Source organism: Salmo salar, chromosome 19 (genome assembly GCF_965601325.2).
Source record: "Salmo salar chromosome 19, fSalSal1, whole genome shotgun sequence".
Lineage (NCBI taxonomy): Eukaryota > Metazoa > Chordata > Actinopteri > Salmoniformes > Salmonidae > Salmo > Salmo salar.
Genome location: NC_138309.1, coordinates 61,387,962 through 61,401,653, shown reverse-complemented (window position 1 = coordinate 61,401,653; position 13,692 = coordinate 61,387,962). Strand labels below are relative to the sequence as shown.

The window sequence follows — 13,692 nt, the reverse complement described above, 5'->3', positions numbered from 1 at the left end:
CACTAAACACGGAACCGATCCAGTTATAAAATATCGGAGTGAAAGATGAAGATATTAGGCAATAGAACCATGGGACTAGACCCAAGAATTCAAGATGCAACCGCACACATAAGATAGTGGAAACACTATCAATGTCATACCCCCTGTCTCGCTCCCTTTAGTGTAGACAAGCTGTGAGTTCAGCCATAAAGAGGTTTAAGGGGATGGGAGATGCTGTATACATTGAGTTCTCTACAGTGCCAGACAATGTATAGACTTGGCCTTAGTTCAACATGGGGACCTGACATCCCCTCCCAAGTGTCCCCACTGTTGGAGGAAGAAAGTCTCTCTTTCTCTCTCTCTTTCGGTAAACTGACATCACCTCCCAAGTGGAAGCAAAGGATCTCTCTCTCCTTCTCTCCCTTTCTCTCACTCCCTCTCTCATTCTCTATCTCACCCTCTCCTCTCGTTCCTCCTGATTTGCCAGACATCCTCTTCCCTCTGCTGTCACATTTGGTACAGATGGTTAGGCCCTATGGAGTGGCCTGTCAGTCTCCATTTGCCCAGCGCAGTGTGACAGCGGGCCTGATAGTTCGTGAAGGGCCCCCGACTCCCCCAGACACACGGACACTGACATTTTCTCAAAGGGGCCCGCACACGCCTCCACACAGCCAGATACTGTAGGAGAGAAATGAAGAGAACCTGGAGTTGACTATGAGCCAGCCACAGGCTAAGAGAGAGAGAGAGAGGGAGAAATAAAGAGAGAGAGGGAGAGAGGGATGGGTGAGAGAGAGAGAGAGAGAGAGAGAGAGGGCTGGAAACAGGGAGTTGGGATGGGAGGCAAAGCAGAGAGAGAGAAAAGGAGAAAAAGAAATGGAGAAAAAGAAGGGTTGGGAGAGAGAGAGAGAAAGAGAGAGAGAGAGACGGACAGGTCTGAGCTGTCAGATAAGGCACGCATCAGTCATTGCCTGTGGATGTGATCTCACAGCTCACGTCAGTAACCTATCCAGTGCCCCTGTGCCACTGCACTAATCACTTCCCTGGGAGGCTGCACTGAGTCGTGTATCAGGCAGCCCGGCCGGCCAGGCAGCGTGTTTGTGAGGCCAAGCGGAGGAGAATGAGCCCCCGACCACTCTCAGATGCACTTCCACCTGACATACCCCTGTTTACTCATACACACAGTTAGTACACAATCATACACACACACAGTCAAACTCAGTAGATACACACACAGGCAGTGTCATATGTACATGCGTGTGCATGCATACACACACACATGGACAAATACAAAAACAAACAGACTTATTTTAACTATAGATTATGGCCAATATCTTATATTTGTTATTATTAATGATATTTTAACTAATTGTTTATTAATATGGAATTTGTCTGAAATGATCTGAAATGGAAAAACCTCTAAAAAGAATAGCCTATAACCACAAAACTGAGAGCATAGCAAAATCAACAAGACCAAATACATTTCAAAAATCATAAAAAGGAGGAAAAATAAGAAATGTGGATTCTGATTAGAAGCCTATTGTCTGTTTGTCGCCTACTGCACGCCTCAGCGCAGTAGCAAAGATTCTCTATTTTCCAATCTCTCTCATGCGGAACGATTTGACACATAAACTGACAGATGTGGAGAATATCCCTACACGAAGAGTGACAGCTTTGTTTCCCCGTCTTATCTCGTTGTTTAGCTCCCCATTCATTTCACCTTTCTCATTGATATTGTTGGGATTTGACATTTACTTTTAATCTATTGCCATTGACAGACTGTCACTTTCCACCAATTTCAGCATCGTACCCTGATGATGAAATCTTCCTTTGAACTACAATAGAAAAAACAACAACAATGACATTTAGATGTTAGCCTATCATATTTCTGATATTAAATGTTGGGGAACATATTAACCTACATTTAAAATATAAGATTATGCTTTGGCTACAAGATGTTTTGGTGGTCGGCCCTTTATATATTAATAAAGGCTAATAGTTTTCAAAAGCGATGATATTGAAATATGCAGCAGTGTGGCTAAACCACCCGGTAAAAGTTATGCATGACTGAACTAACAAGAACAAACCAAACTACAGCTTCTGCAGGCTATTAGAAATCTTAACCAGAACGCTGTCTCTCATGTATAATATGCATTTATTATGAATGAAATATGTCTACACTTGACAACGTCCATCCAATATGATTCATGTTGGTTTGTCCTTCAAATATGTCCATGATTATTAGCTCGTTGGAACACACGCAAGCAGGTGCACATCCACACAAAAAAACGTGTATATCCATGACTATAGGGCCTATGTTTAACCATAAAGCATTGCCATTGACACCTGCTTGTTTTAAATAAAGAATATTCTTATTATATGAGAGTGCTAACAAATAGTCGAATAATTCCTGACTTGGAGGTCACTTTTAACATCGAAGCCTATAGGCTATGATGTGTGAATGAAAAGACTCCTGAAATAGTTCGGTCAAACAAGTTTTGAGATCGAGCATTACCAGGCCTCATTTGGAAACCAACAAGAAATTGTAAAAAAAAATTAAATTAAATTAAAAAGATTTAGATTTGCACAGACTGACTAGCCTACCTACATTCTACCTCAAATTAAACGTTGTACCAACCTTTGCCAATACTGTCAAATCCGTTTACTGTATCCTTGCTGCAAGGTAGACACCACATGTGACATTACCGGGTAGGAGGGAGGAAACTGTATTGTAGTGCCCCAAGGCAATGCTCCTAGTCAATATATATCTCCCACACACTCACTCTCACGCTCCCATTTGAGCGGGATATGCGCTGTCTGCTTAGTAGCCTACCGATAGACACAGAGAATTGACAGACACAAGCACACCACGGACACACATCAGGTAGGAATACCAGATTTACTCCTTCATTTCAGAAACAATATGTTGTTTCATTCGTATGAGTTGTTTTTTATTTAGTAGACTATGAATATTGGGCTTTGTAGTTGAGTCGTGTCAATGTTTGTAATTGTCATAATTGGTCCACAGACACCGTTGTCCATGGGGAAGACAGTGCAATGTGTTCTGTTATTTGACATTCATGTTATGTGTGAAAATGACATGACAGATATTTATAATATTCTATTACTATATCATTCAAAATAACAGCCTATTCATTTTTAAGATTGTTATGAAAATGTCTCACAGAATTATTTCATGAACTTTTTAATACACAGAAGTTAATTACTTTAGGCCTAAGTGTTACTTTATATAGATTTAGGTTATTTCCGTACAAAGATTAACATTTTATTTTAGGCCCATTATGCATTAACAATTTCACAAGGGAATAAGCTAACTAATTGTTAGGATGCAAAACTGACCATTTCTAACACTGTGATAACTTGGGTTTAGGCCTACTATCTATCAAAGTCTAATTTAGGACTGAAATACAGATATTTTTTTAGAGGTGTAGAAATAAATAATGTGTTATTTGCTTTGATATGCATGACAACAGCTGTATTTGGATATTGAATGTTTCTCAATATCATCAATGGGAAATCCTTCTGCATCTCCAAAAACCGAGAGGAATGCATTGATGTTTAACTTGACTTATTTATTAAATAGGCCTATCACTTTATATTAATTCAATAAATATAACGCATAATATTCTTACAAAAATCGATGTCAAACATTCTTATATCTTCTGTCATCCGCTCCTTCAGGACCTTCTCCTTAGTTCAAGTTGACAGAAGACATTGGATCATCGCTCAGTTTTCACTGCAAGCCACCATCTTAGGTAAAGTCACATTTAGGCTCGATTTGAAATAAAATACAAAATTGTTATACTCTCTGTATTATACGGTATATAACTATAATATATAGAGAGTAAATAGAAAGGATGATTCCACACTATAAAATGCCATTCGTTCCTCTGTGAGTAGCCAATACATCAACACCTCATATTGGTGCCATTTGACACATTTGCCCCCCTTCCCCCATCCCATCCAATGTTATCGGTTTTGGTTGTTATTGCATGCAACTTGTCAATGCTTTTAGTGAGGCGAGCCTTCTTAATTGAAACAATAGATGTTGAAGCTGAAGCGATTAGGCTTGTCTGATCACAAGCCCCTAAAAGCTTAAAACAAGACCGGAGGGCCTGGATAAGGGAAAGGTGGGGGGTAGAGGCCCACAGAGTCAGAGGGGGTAGAGGCCATGGTGGCCACTAATAGTGTTCAGCAGTGAAAAAATCAAAAGGAAAAATTATTTTTATTGATTAGTTCCTAATAGCAGCTGTTAGGCTCCATTATGAGCTCAGAGGCCAGGTCAGAGCCTCGGGGCTTTGTAGTAGACAAGTGAGCCAATCACATGGGCCGATGCAAACTCCCTCTCCTATTACAAACACTGCAGTGAAGTCAAGGTCAGTTTCTGTCGATCTGTCCTCACAAGGTGTGATGTGCGAAGCGATGGTTTAGTAAAAGTTTATAGTATTCTTAAACAAGTCTTCACCACCAGGGATCTCAGGGGAGAAGCAAGAAGAATGATTAAAGTAATTAAAAGAAAAAAAGCGGGTGTGTAAAGTTGATTTTACCTCAGCCCGGACCCCTAAACATCACACAGGCTTTCATCCGTGAACGGCCTCAGGAAAAATACAAAATAAAAGCCTCACAGAAGGGTCTTTTAATCTGAAGAGCGATGCTCTCTCTCACTCTCTCTACCCACAGGGCTAACCCAGCGGCTTGGCTTACAGTGGAGAACGATTGCAAAGTTTCTTTCTCCCCATCCCGTTGACATTAGCTCCCTGTCCCCCCTCAAAAAAAATTACAATAAATTGTAGGGGAGTGTTTGAAATTAGTTTAAGGGCGTTATTGAAAAGGTTCATTAAACTAAAGTGATTGTTATATTGAAATATGGAAGAAAGGGGTGCTCTGTTGAGATAATTAGACAGAATATTGATATTCTCTTGTATTTATGTATAAAACAAATTGTGAGACTGAATGGTGCATACAATGATGGTATTTGAATCAGCCGCATCAGATAATAGGGTAGGTCAAGTGTGTAAAACTTGATTTAGATTTTTGACATGAAAACTAATTTGACATTTAATCTGCATGGTTCAATTGTTTTCTTTACCTTTGGGGATTGTGAGCTACCATAATTATATTATAGGTCAGATGTTTTGTCATTACTTAAATATCCAACAAAAATTCTGGTAATAAGAGAGCAAAAGGAGTTGATAGGAAAGTCAGTAATTTTTATTTTATTATAAATTTAACCAAACAAGTCAGTTAAGAATAAAATCTTATTTACAATGACAGCCTACCGGGGAACAGTGGGTTAACTGCCTTGTTCAGGGGCAGAACGACAGATTTTTACCTTGTCAGCTCGGGGATTCAATCCAGCAACCTTTACGGTTACTGGCCCAACGCTCTAACCACTAGGCTACCTGCCGCCCCACTGGAGTGTATTATTTCACTAAAGGAAACTTAATTCATCTTTAAAAATATTGTAATGTGCCGAATTTAGTCCACTGGTTTATATATCTAAAAAACATTAAAAAAATCCTGATAATGTCTGATTACATTACAGACATTACATTAGTAAATAGTTCACTCATTCACTTAAAATATCCACCAAAACACACACAGGGAACACTTTATTTTATGGTCCATTACTTACCTGATATTTATTTAACAAATATAGCAAAAACTTTTCATTACCTAATAACCACCTCTCTGTGTCTTTGGGATTCATTGAAAAAAGTAGCACCAGCATCATATAGTACCAATTGTATTGAATGTTTTCAAGTCCCAAAACGTTACATTTGTTTCCATGTAATTTTCCAGCAAATTCCAGTTGTAATAGATATGCAAGATAAAGCTCCCCTCTTATCTGTCTGTGAAAGGGATGAAAGGGTATATTAAACATTGAGAACACCACCCCAACTCCAAAAGCACAGAAGTAGAAGGGAAAGACAGAAGCGGGCGAGAGGAGAGCAGTTGAACTTGGTGCAATGCGCCCTGACCCAAATCCCAGCCCTGGCACTAACGATGCCCTATGGGCGTGACGCCAGGCTCTCATTAAGAACCAGGGCCCATGCCCCCCCCCCCCAACGACCGCCGTCTGCAATCCTCACCCTGGCCCGCTGCACCCCTGGCCGGCCTCCAGGGGCCCAGAGCCCATGTAGCCAGGCCATGGCTGTGAGTAAAGCCCCCTGCACAGGTGCCTGTTTGCCCCCCAGCCCTGGGCCTTGCTAGTGCCTGGTGCTGCACTGGAAATAATGAGTAGCGGCAGGTACAGTGAGAACAGAGCGGCGTGGGCCACCCTGCAGTTAGGTTAGTGGCAACTCAGCTCAGCAGCTCAGGTAGACAACGCATGGAACACTCCCATAGATACACATATGCGCATGCTGATACATGGCCCCCTATGCACATTCACATACTCTTAGCACATAGATAGACAGACAGACTCAGAGAAATGCATGAAGATGAATATACTCAGGCCTCCTGAGTGGCGCAGTGGTCTAAGGCACTGCATCGCTGTGCCACTAGAGATTCTGGGTTCAAGTCCAGGCTCTGTCGCAGCCGGCCGACGACCGGGAGACCCATGGTGCGGTGCACAATTGGCCCAGCATCGTCCGAGTTACGGGAGGGTTTGGCTGGCAGGTATGTCCTTGTCCCATTGTGCACTAGTGACTCCTGTGGTGGGCCGGGCACAGTGCACACTGACACGGTCACCACGTGCACGGTGTTTCCTCCGACACATTGGTGCGGAGGAATGCCCACTTAACCCAATGCCCCATTCTGCTGTTTCTTTCTGGGACTTTATTAAAAATGTTGATTGACTTCTTGTGGAAAAAATGTATTAATTTCACGTGGAAAAAATTTATTAATTTTACTTTTTAGGTTATAATTCCCAAAAATATGTATCTTGTGTTACACAGCTCCTGCCCACCTGGATCCGAGCTTGAAGAATCTTTCTCAACAAATAAAGAAATGCACTACAATTAGCCTGAGAAGGAACGAGAGACTGTGTCCCTACACCCCCATCTCTCCAAGACTTTCACATACCTTCTCCTCAGAATAACCTGCATTGTGAGCACAGAATCATTCAGCACCATGTCCAAGGAGGGTCACGCGTGCAAGGTGACCTCCGTGTGCAAGCACAAGGAGCGCAAGCCCAAGAAGCCCCACTACATCCCACGGCCATGGGGCAAACCATACAACTATAAGTGCTTCCAGTGCCCCTTCACCTGCATGGAGAAGTCCCATCTCTACAACCACATGAAGTACAGCCTGTGCAAGAACTCCCTGTCCCTGCTCATTGAGTCCGACTGGCCCTATAAGAAGGGGAACCTGCTGCACCCAGACCAGCTCCGGCCCCTTCAGCAGGCACACTGCCTCCGGACCACGACAGGGAAGGAGGAGCCCGAGCCCGCCACAGGGACCGAGGAGAGGCCCCAGCAGCGGGGTGCGGTGGAGGAGGACGGAGACAATGGACAGAGTCCGGCAAGAGAGGAGGAGAGGGGACAGGGAGAAGGGGCTGAAGTTAACGGGATGACCAGAGAGAGCTCCAATAACAGGGATTCTTCAGAAGGGATGACCAAGAGAGCAAGTAAGGGGCCTGAACCTGAGCTGCTGATGGCCGATATGTTCTCTCTGGAGGACCAACTTCTGCGGGCACGCTCTGTGGAGGTGGAGGCCCAGCTGAAGCACTACAAGCTGTCCAAGATGTGCCTGACGGCCCCCGGGCTGCTGTCGGAGCAGTGGCGTCTGCTGGCCACCAGCCAAACCAAGGCCAAATCCGAGGGCGCCCAGCCTAGAGTGGGCAGCTCCATCCCTTGCTACCCTCTTCCACCTGGCCTGGTGGACTACCAGGATCCCACGGGACTCAACTTGTCCGTCCTCGGGGTGGGCTACCCCCTGAGCCCCAGCCTCTTCTCCTATGTGAACTCAATGAACGCAATCCCCACCCCTGCCACCAATGTTAACACCCCAACTCATGCGCAGCTAGCCCAGCTCCCCTTCCTGGCGTCGGCCGCTCAGCTCATGCAACCAGCGTCCGGTGCACACCACCCTGCCGACCGGAGCCTCCTGCCACCCCACTTCTACTACCCCTTCCTCTGCGAGCATGCCTTCGGAGCAGCCTCCGCTCAGAGTGACATCAGCAAGGGGCTTAAGACCTCCGCGAATGGCCTCGAGCCCAACCCCAGTTACCAGCCCAAAATCAACTTGTGGAAGGTGCCTGCTCTGAGGCCAGGTACCCCTACCACCTCCCCTGCTGCCTGGGTGTCCCCCCAGAGAGAGTCACCAGACCCTTCCCACAGGGCAGGGGACAAGTTTGAGGCTGCAGCCAAGGAGGGGAGGCCAAGCTGGGGCCTCAAGAGGACAGGGGCCACCTTGGGGACCCACAAGTCCCATGTGGAGAAGAGGCCAGCCCTTGGGTTCACCCTGGACCTCCTCAAGAACATTCACAAATCCAAACCAACAGAAAAGCCGCTCCTCCACAGCAGGTAAGATCCTACATATCCTACTGTTGAAATATAATTTTTGCTATTTTTTGTATTTTCGTAGCTTTTTCTATATTTTCCTCTCTGAAATCTCAGATTTCTAAAATTCTTCTTTGGTCTCTCCATAGTTTTACGAATGCTCAGTCTGAAGCCCAGCCAGCAGAGCAGTGGTATACAGAGCCCCCCGCAAGCCCAGTCAGTGATTCGCCCGCTCTACCGCGTTGTAGAAGACCCAGCAGCCGGGACTCTACCACTGGCCAAGGGACGGGGGAGGCATCTTCAGAACCAACATCAGCTGCTGCCCTCCTCAGCGATCTCTCCAAGGCTCTACAGGAGTACCAGGAGGCTGAACGCAAGATCGCCCACTTGGAGAAAGAAGACCTCCCTGCTCAGGTACACCTATGGGAACACCTGAACAAGATCCGCAGCGAGCTCTCCCACATTCACCATGCACTGGAGAGGACAGCTCGCCAGAGCGAAGGACCCCTGGACCTCTCGGTCAAGAAGGAACACCCTGGAGTGACCAATGTGGTTGCCACTGGCGACCAGGGCCTCGAGGGAGCCTCACTTAAAGACGATATTACCATGGAGACCGAGGAGGAAGACAAGGAGACCAAGGAGAGGGACGAGGAGGAAAAGGAGAACGAGAGGAGGAAGGAAGCGATGAAGGCTTCGTTGGAGAGTCGTAAGCAGTCGTTGGACGTGCTGATCAAGATGAGTCAGGTGGGGGTGAAGACGGAGGTCCTATCCTCAGGAGGGTTTGGGTTGAGGCCCAGCCAGGCAGAGGGTCTCTGGCCAGGCAGGACCACCAAGTGTGAGGCTGACTCCAGCGTGCTGCTTTGCCCCGATGGACGGCCCATCGCGGTCTTCAATGACTTCCCCACCTTCTCCACCAAAAACTCCAAGAGGCACCCATCCATCCAGCAACTACGGGAACCACAATGTCCGCCAAGCCCCTTGACCACAATAGACTCCTAAACCTCTCCTGTGAAACTCAATTTCCCAGCTTGCCACACTCCTGAAAGCCCTCCTTAAGACTACACAGAAGCACAATTTTATTTTGTTCATACACTCCCAGACTCTTACTGTCCAGGCAAGCGCTTACACCACTAATGTACTTTACAACACCACCCCCATCTCCCCATCAAGACGGCAAGCATAGTACCTTCAATAAAAGGGACGAATGAAGAAGTGGCTGCGAAGAAGTGACAATAAACATAAGGCTAGTACCCTCAAATCAGTTCTCCCTATTAAAATGGTGATTGTTGATACAGGATTATTTGGAAAAACTATTCCAATGGGCAGTAGCGATGCTTGAAATGAAAGACTTGTTAAGCGACAAAAAATGTATTTGCACTTAAAATAGTGACTGCAGAACACATGAAAATAAAAACCTTGTTTTACGATCTAAGGTATGAATTCTCTTTACAATTCTGTCCCAAGTTGAGACAATCCTTTGAACTGATTTGTACATATTGTAATTTATTTGATTGATGTAATCAAAATGAATTAAGAAGTAAATGTTATGTTTTATATTATGTCTTGTTTGATTGTCTTATGTGTCTGCTTAAACCATTGCACTGTACATGTCCACTGTACATGCCTATATCAAATGCACTTTCATCTATTTGAATAAACAAAGACATTTTGTCATAGAAGTTGTAGAGTTTTTGCTCTTTTACTCTTTGTGCTGTGCCTTTAGAGTGAATGAGTGATTGCAGGGGCGCAACTTGGTTTTTTTTTTGGGGGGGGGGGGCATAATTATGAAGAGGTGACTCCGGGATGCAGAGTTGCAAAGAAAAATCCATATCTCAGACTGGCCAATAAAAATAATAGATTAAGATGGCAAAAGAACAGACACTGGACAGAGGAACTCTGCCTAGGCCAGCATCCCGGAGTCACCTCTTCACTGTTGAGACTGGTGTTTTAATGAAGCTGCCAGTTGAGGACTTGTGAGGCGTCTGTTTCTCAAACTAGTGTAAATCTAATGTACTTGTCCTCTTGCTCAGTTGTGCACTATTTCTATTCTGGTTAGAGCCAGTTTGCGCTGTTCTGTGAAGGGAGTAGTACACAGCGTTGTACGAGATCTTCAGCTTCTTGGCAATTTCTCGAACGGAATAGCCTTCATTTCTCAGAACAAGAATAGACTGACAAGTTTCAGAAGAAAGTTCTTTGTTTCTGGCCATTTTGAGCCTGTAATCAAACCTACAAATGCTGATGTTCCAGATACTCAACTAGTCTAAAGAAGGCCAGTTTTATTGCTTCTTTAATCAGAATAAGTTTTCAGCTGTGCTAACATAATTGCAAAAGGGTTTTCTAATGATCAATTAGCCTTTTAAAATGATAAACTTGGATTAGCTAACACAACGTGCTATTGGAACACAGGAGTGATGGTTGCTGATAACGGGCCTCTGTACGCCTATGTAGATATTCCATAAAAAATCTGATGTTTCCAGCTACAATAGTCATTTACAACATTAACAATGTCTACACTGTATTTCTGATCAATTTAATGTTATTTTAATGGACAAAAAATGAGCTTTTCTTTCAAAAACAAGGACATTTCTAAGTGACCCCAAACTTTTGAACGGAAGTGTATATATTTTTTTTATCCAGTCGGATAAACACTCTAAACAGCCTACCCAACCGCTCAGAGGCGTACGCATGGTCCTAAAGCACACCGTTGCCTCATTTTGTATCACATTCCAATGATAAAACTGGGGGGAACAAAAATGCAATTTCAGAATGTCCCCAGTGAAATGTTGCACCCCTGAGTGATTGTATAGTGCCTTTACACTGTGATAAGTGTAATAACTTAAAAATATACACTTATATTTATTTAGCAAGAGCAGTTGATATTCTACAAAATTATCCATATAAGTAATTTCCTTTCAAATCCATGAAAGGAAGTGGACATGTGCATATTTCTGGAGAAAGGAGAGATTATTGGGACGCAACCATGGTCTTTCCTGATGCAGAGAGGCATGGCCTCTGTAGCACTCATGTATCTTCCCTGACATGGCAGGATGACCAACCCATGATAAAGGTGAAGTAGCTCCCTGAGCTAAACCGTCAGCAGCATCAAGGTCACCTGTGCCTGGGTGCGCTTGGGCCCCCCTTCAAAGGTCAGGGCCCCAGGGTGGGGCTCCAGATAGGTTGGGAGAGGGCTACCTGTCAACTCCTAGGATGGTTGCTCAGCGCTGGGCCGCCCTGCACTCCCCTGCCCCCTCTTCTCTACCCCTCACGCCTGGTCAGAAAAGGTTATCTGTCAAGACCCTGAAGACCCAAAATGGTAGCTCTTTAGTCACGATGAAGAGGTCAAGGTGCCACACAAATTCTGCCCCTGCCTATAGTAAATAGGATAAGTCTCTGTAGACCCACTGTCACAGGAAACAATCACACACAGGCCTGTAGACTCACTTGTGAACCAAGATGTCCTGAGAGGAATACTATATGACACAAGCAGAGCAAGTAATAGACCAAAATATTTTGTCTATTTTACCTTTATTGAACTTCAAACCCTAAATCCATTCTCATCGTTGAAAAGAGCATTTTAACATATTGCTACCATAGAATAAAACACCATCTACTTGGTACTTCAGCACGAACTGCACAACTGATATCTTTAATAACAAAAGGTTACTTTTTCATCTCTGTGGACAGGCATATGAATTACAGCACACTCTGTTGACACTGATTTGTGTTGTTTAAGAGCACCCTCTTGTGGACTAATAATTTACTAATTTGCCCCTTACTGTGAGCCTCCTCAACAGGGATCCTTCATGCCCATAATGATGAAGTGAAAACATGTTTTTAGACATTTTTGCAAATGTCTGGAAAATGAAATACAGAAATACATAGAGGATAGTAATGGATAATTCCCTGTGAGAGATGACCATGGTCACACTTCTGATAGCACCACGCCCCTGATAGTATTCACGCCCCTTTGCTATGACACTTCAAATGTAACTCAGGTGCATCCAATATCCTTTGATCGTCCTTGAGATGTCATTACAACTTGATTGGTCAATTCAATTGTTTGGACATGATATAGAAAGAAACACACCTGCCTATATAAGGTCCCACAGTTGACAGTGTATGTCAGAGCAGAAAGTATCCCATGAAATCCAAGGAACTGTCTGTGGATCTCAGAGATTGAATTGTGATGAGGCATATATCTGGGGAAGGGTATTAAACAATTTCTAGAGTGTTGAACATTTTCAAGAGCACAGTGGTCTCCATCATTGGCCGTCCAACCAAACTGAGCAACCGGGCAAGAAGGACCTTGGTCAGGGAAGTGACCAAGAACCAAATGACCACTCTGACAGAACTACTGAGTTCCTTGTCTGAGATGGGAGAACAGTCTATACAACACTTCACCAATCTGGGCTTTTTGAGAGTGGCCAGCCGAAAGACACTCCTGATAAAAAGGCACATGACAGCATGCCTGGAGTTTGCAAAAAGCCATGTGAAAGACTGAGAGCATAAGGAAAACATATTCTGTGGTCAGATGATAACTCTTTGGCCTGAATGAAAAGTGCAATGTCTGGAGAAAACCAGGCACAGCTCATCACATGTCTAACACCATCCCTAACGTTAAGCATGGCGGTGGCAGCAAATACTTGATGAGAGCCTTAGAGTGGGGCGACAATTTATGTTCCAACGGGACAATGACCCCAAGCATACAGCCAAAGCAATGCTGGAATTTCTTCAGAACAAGAATTTGAAGGTCCTTGAGTGGCCCAGCCAAAGCCCGGACTTGAATCCCATTGAAAATCTGTGGAATGACAAAGATTGCTGTTCACCACCGCTCCCCAACCTTTTACTGCAGATGGTTAAATAAAGGTCACACAGTGTTTACTGGTAGTCTTTAAATATGTGTAAACAATATACAGTACCTGTCAAACGTTTGGACACACCTACTCATTAAATTCACCTACTCATCCTCTTAAGGATCGGCCCCTTTTTTTCAAATTGATATACACAAATCTAACTGCCTGTAGCTCAGACCCTGAAGCAAGGATATGCATTTTCTTGGTACCATTTGAAAGGAAACATTTTGAAGTTTGTGGAAATGTGAAAAGAATGTAGGAGAATTAGATAAAGACACATTAGATCTGGTAAAAGATAACACAAAGAATTAAAACGTTTGTTTTATTTTTTTTGTACCATCATCTTTGAAATGCAAGAGAAAGGCCATAATGTATTATTCCAGCCCAGGTGCAATTTA

At 44.1% G+C, this 13,692-nt stretch overlaps 1 protein-coding gene across 1 annotated transcript; it reads left to right on the top strand.

Moving 5' to 3' along the window:
• Positions 1–6,851: 6,851 nt before the first annotated feature.
• On the top strand, positions 6,852–10,120 carry prr35 (proline rich 35). Its single transcript, XM_014158885.3, has 2 exons — positions 6,852–8,465; positions 8,591–10,120. Exons 1-2 carry the CDS (start codon positions 7,072–7,074, stop codon positions 9,438–9,440), a joined length of 2,244 nt encoding a protein of 747 aa, XP_014014360.2. The 5' UTR covers positions 6,852–7,071; the 3' UTR covers positions 9,441–10,120.
• Positions 10,121–13,692: the final 3,572 nt, after the last annotated feature.

Bases quoted from the DNA above. Each gene is read 5' to 3' on its own strand.
- prr35 (XM_014158885.3), top strand. From the start codon at position 7,072: ATGTCCAAGGAGGGTCACGCGTGCAAGGTGACCTCCGTGTGCAAGCAC. The intron at 8,466-8,590 runs GTAAGATCCTAC...GTCTCTCCATAG, and splicing joins AAGCCGCTCCTCCACAGCAG to TTTTACGAATGCTCAGTCTG.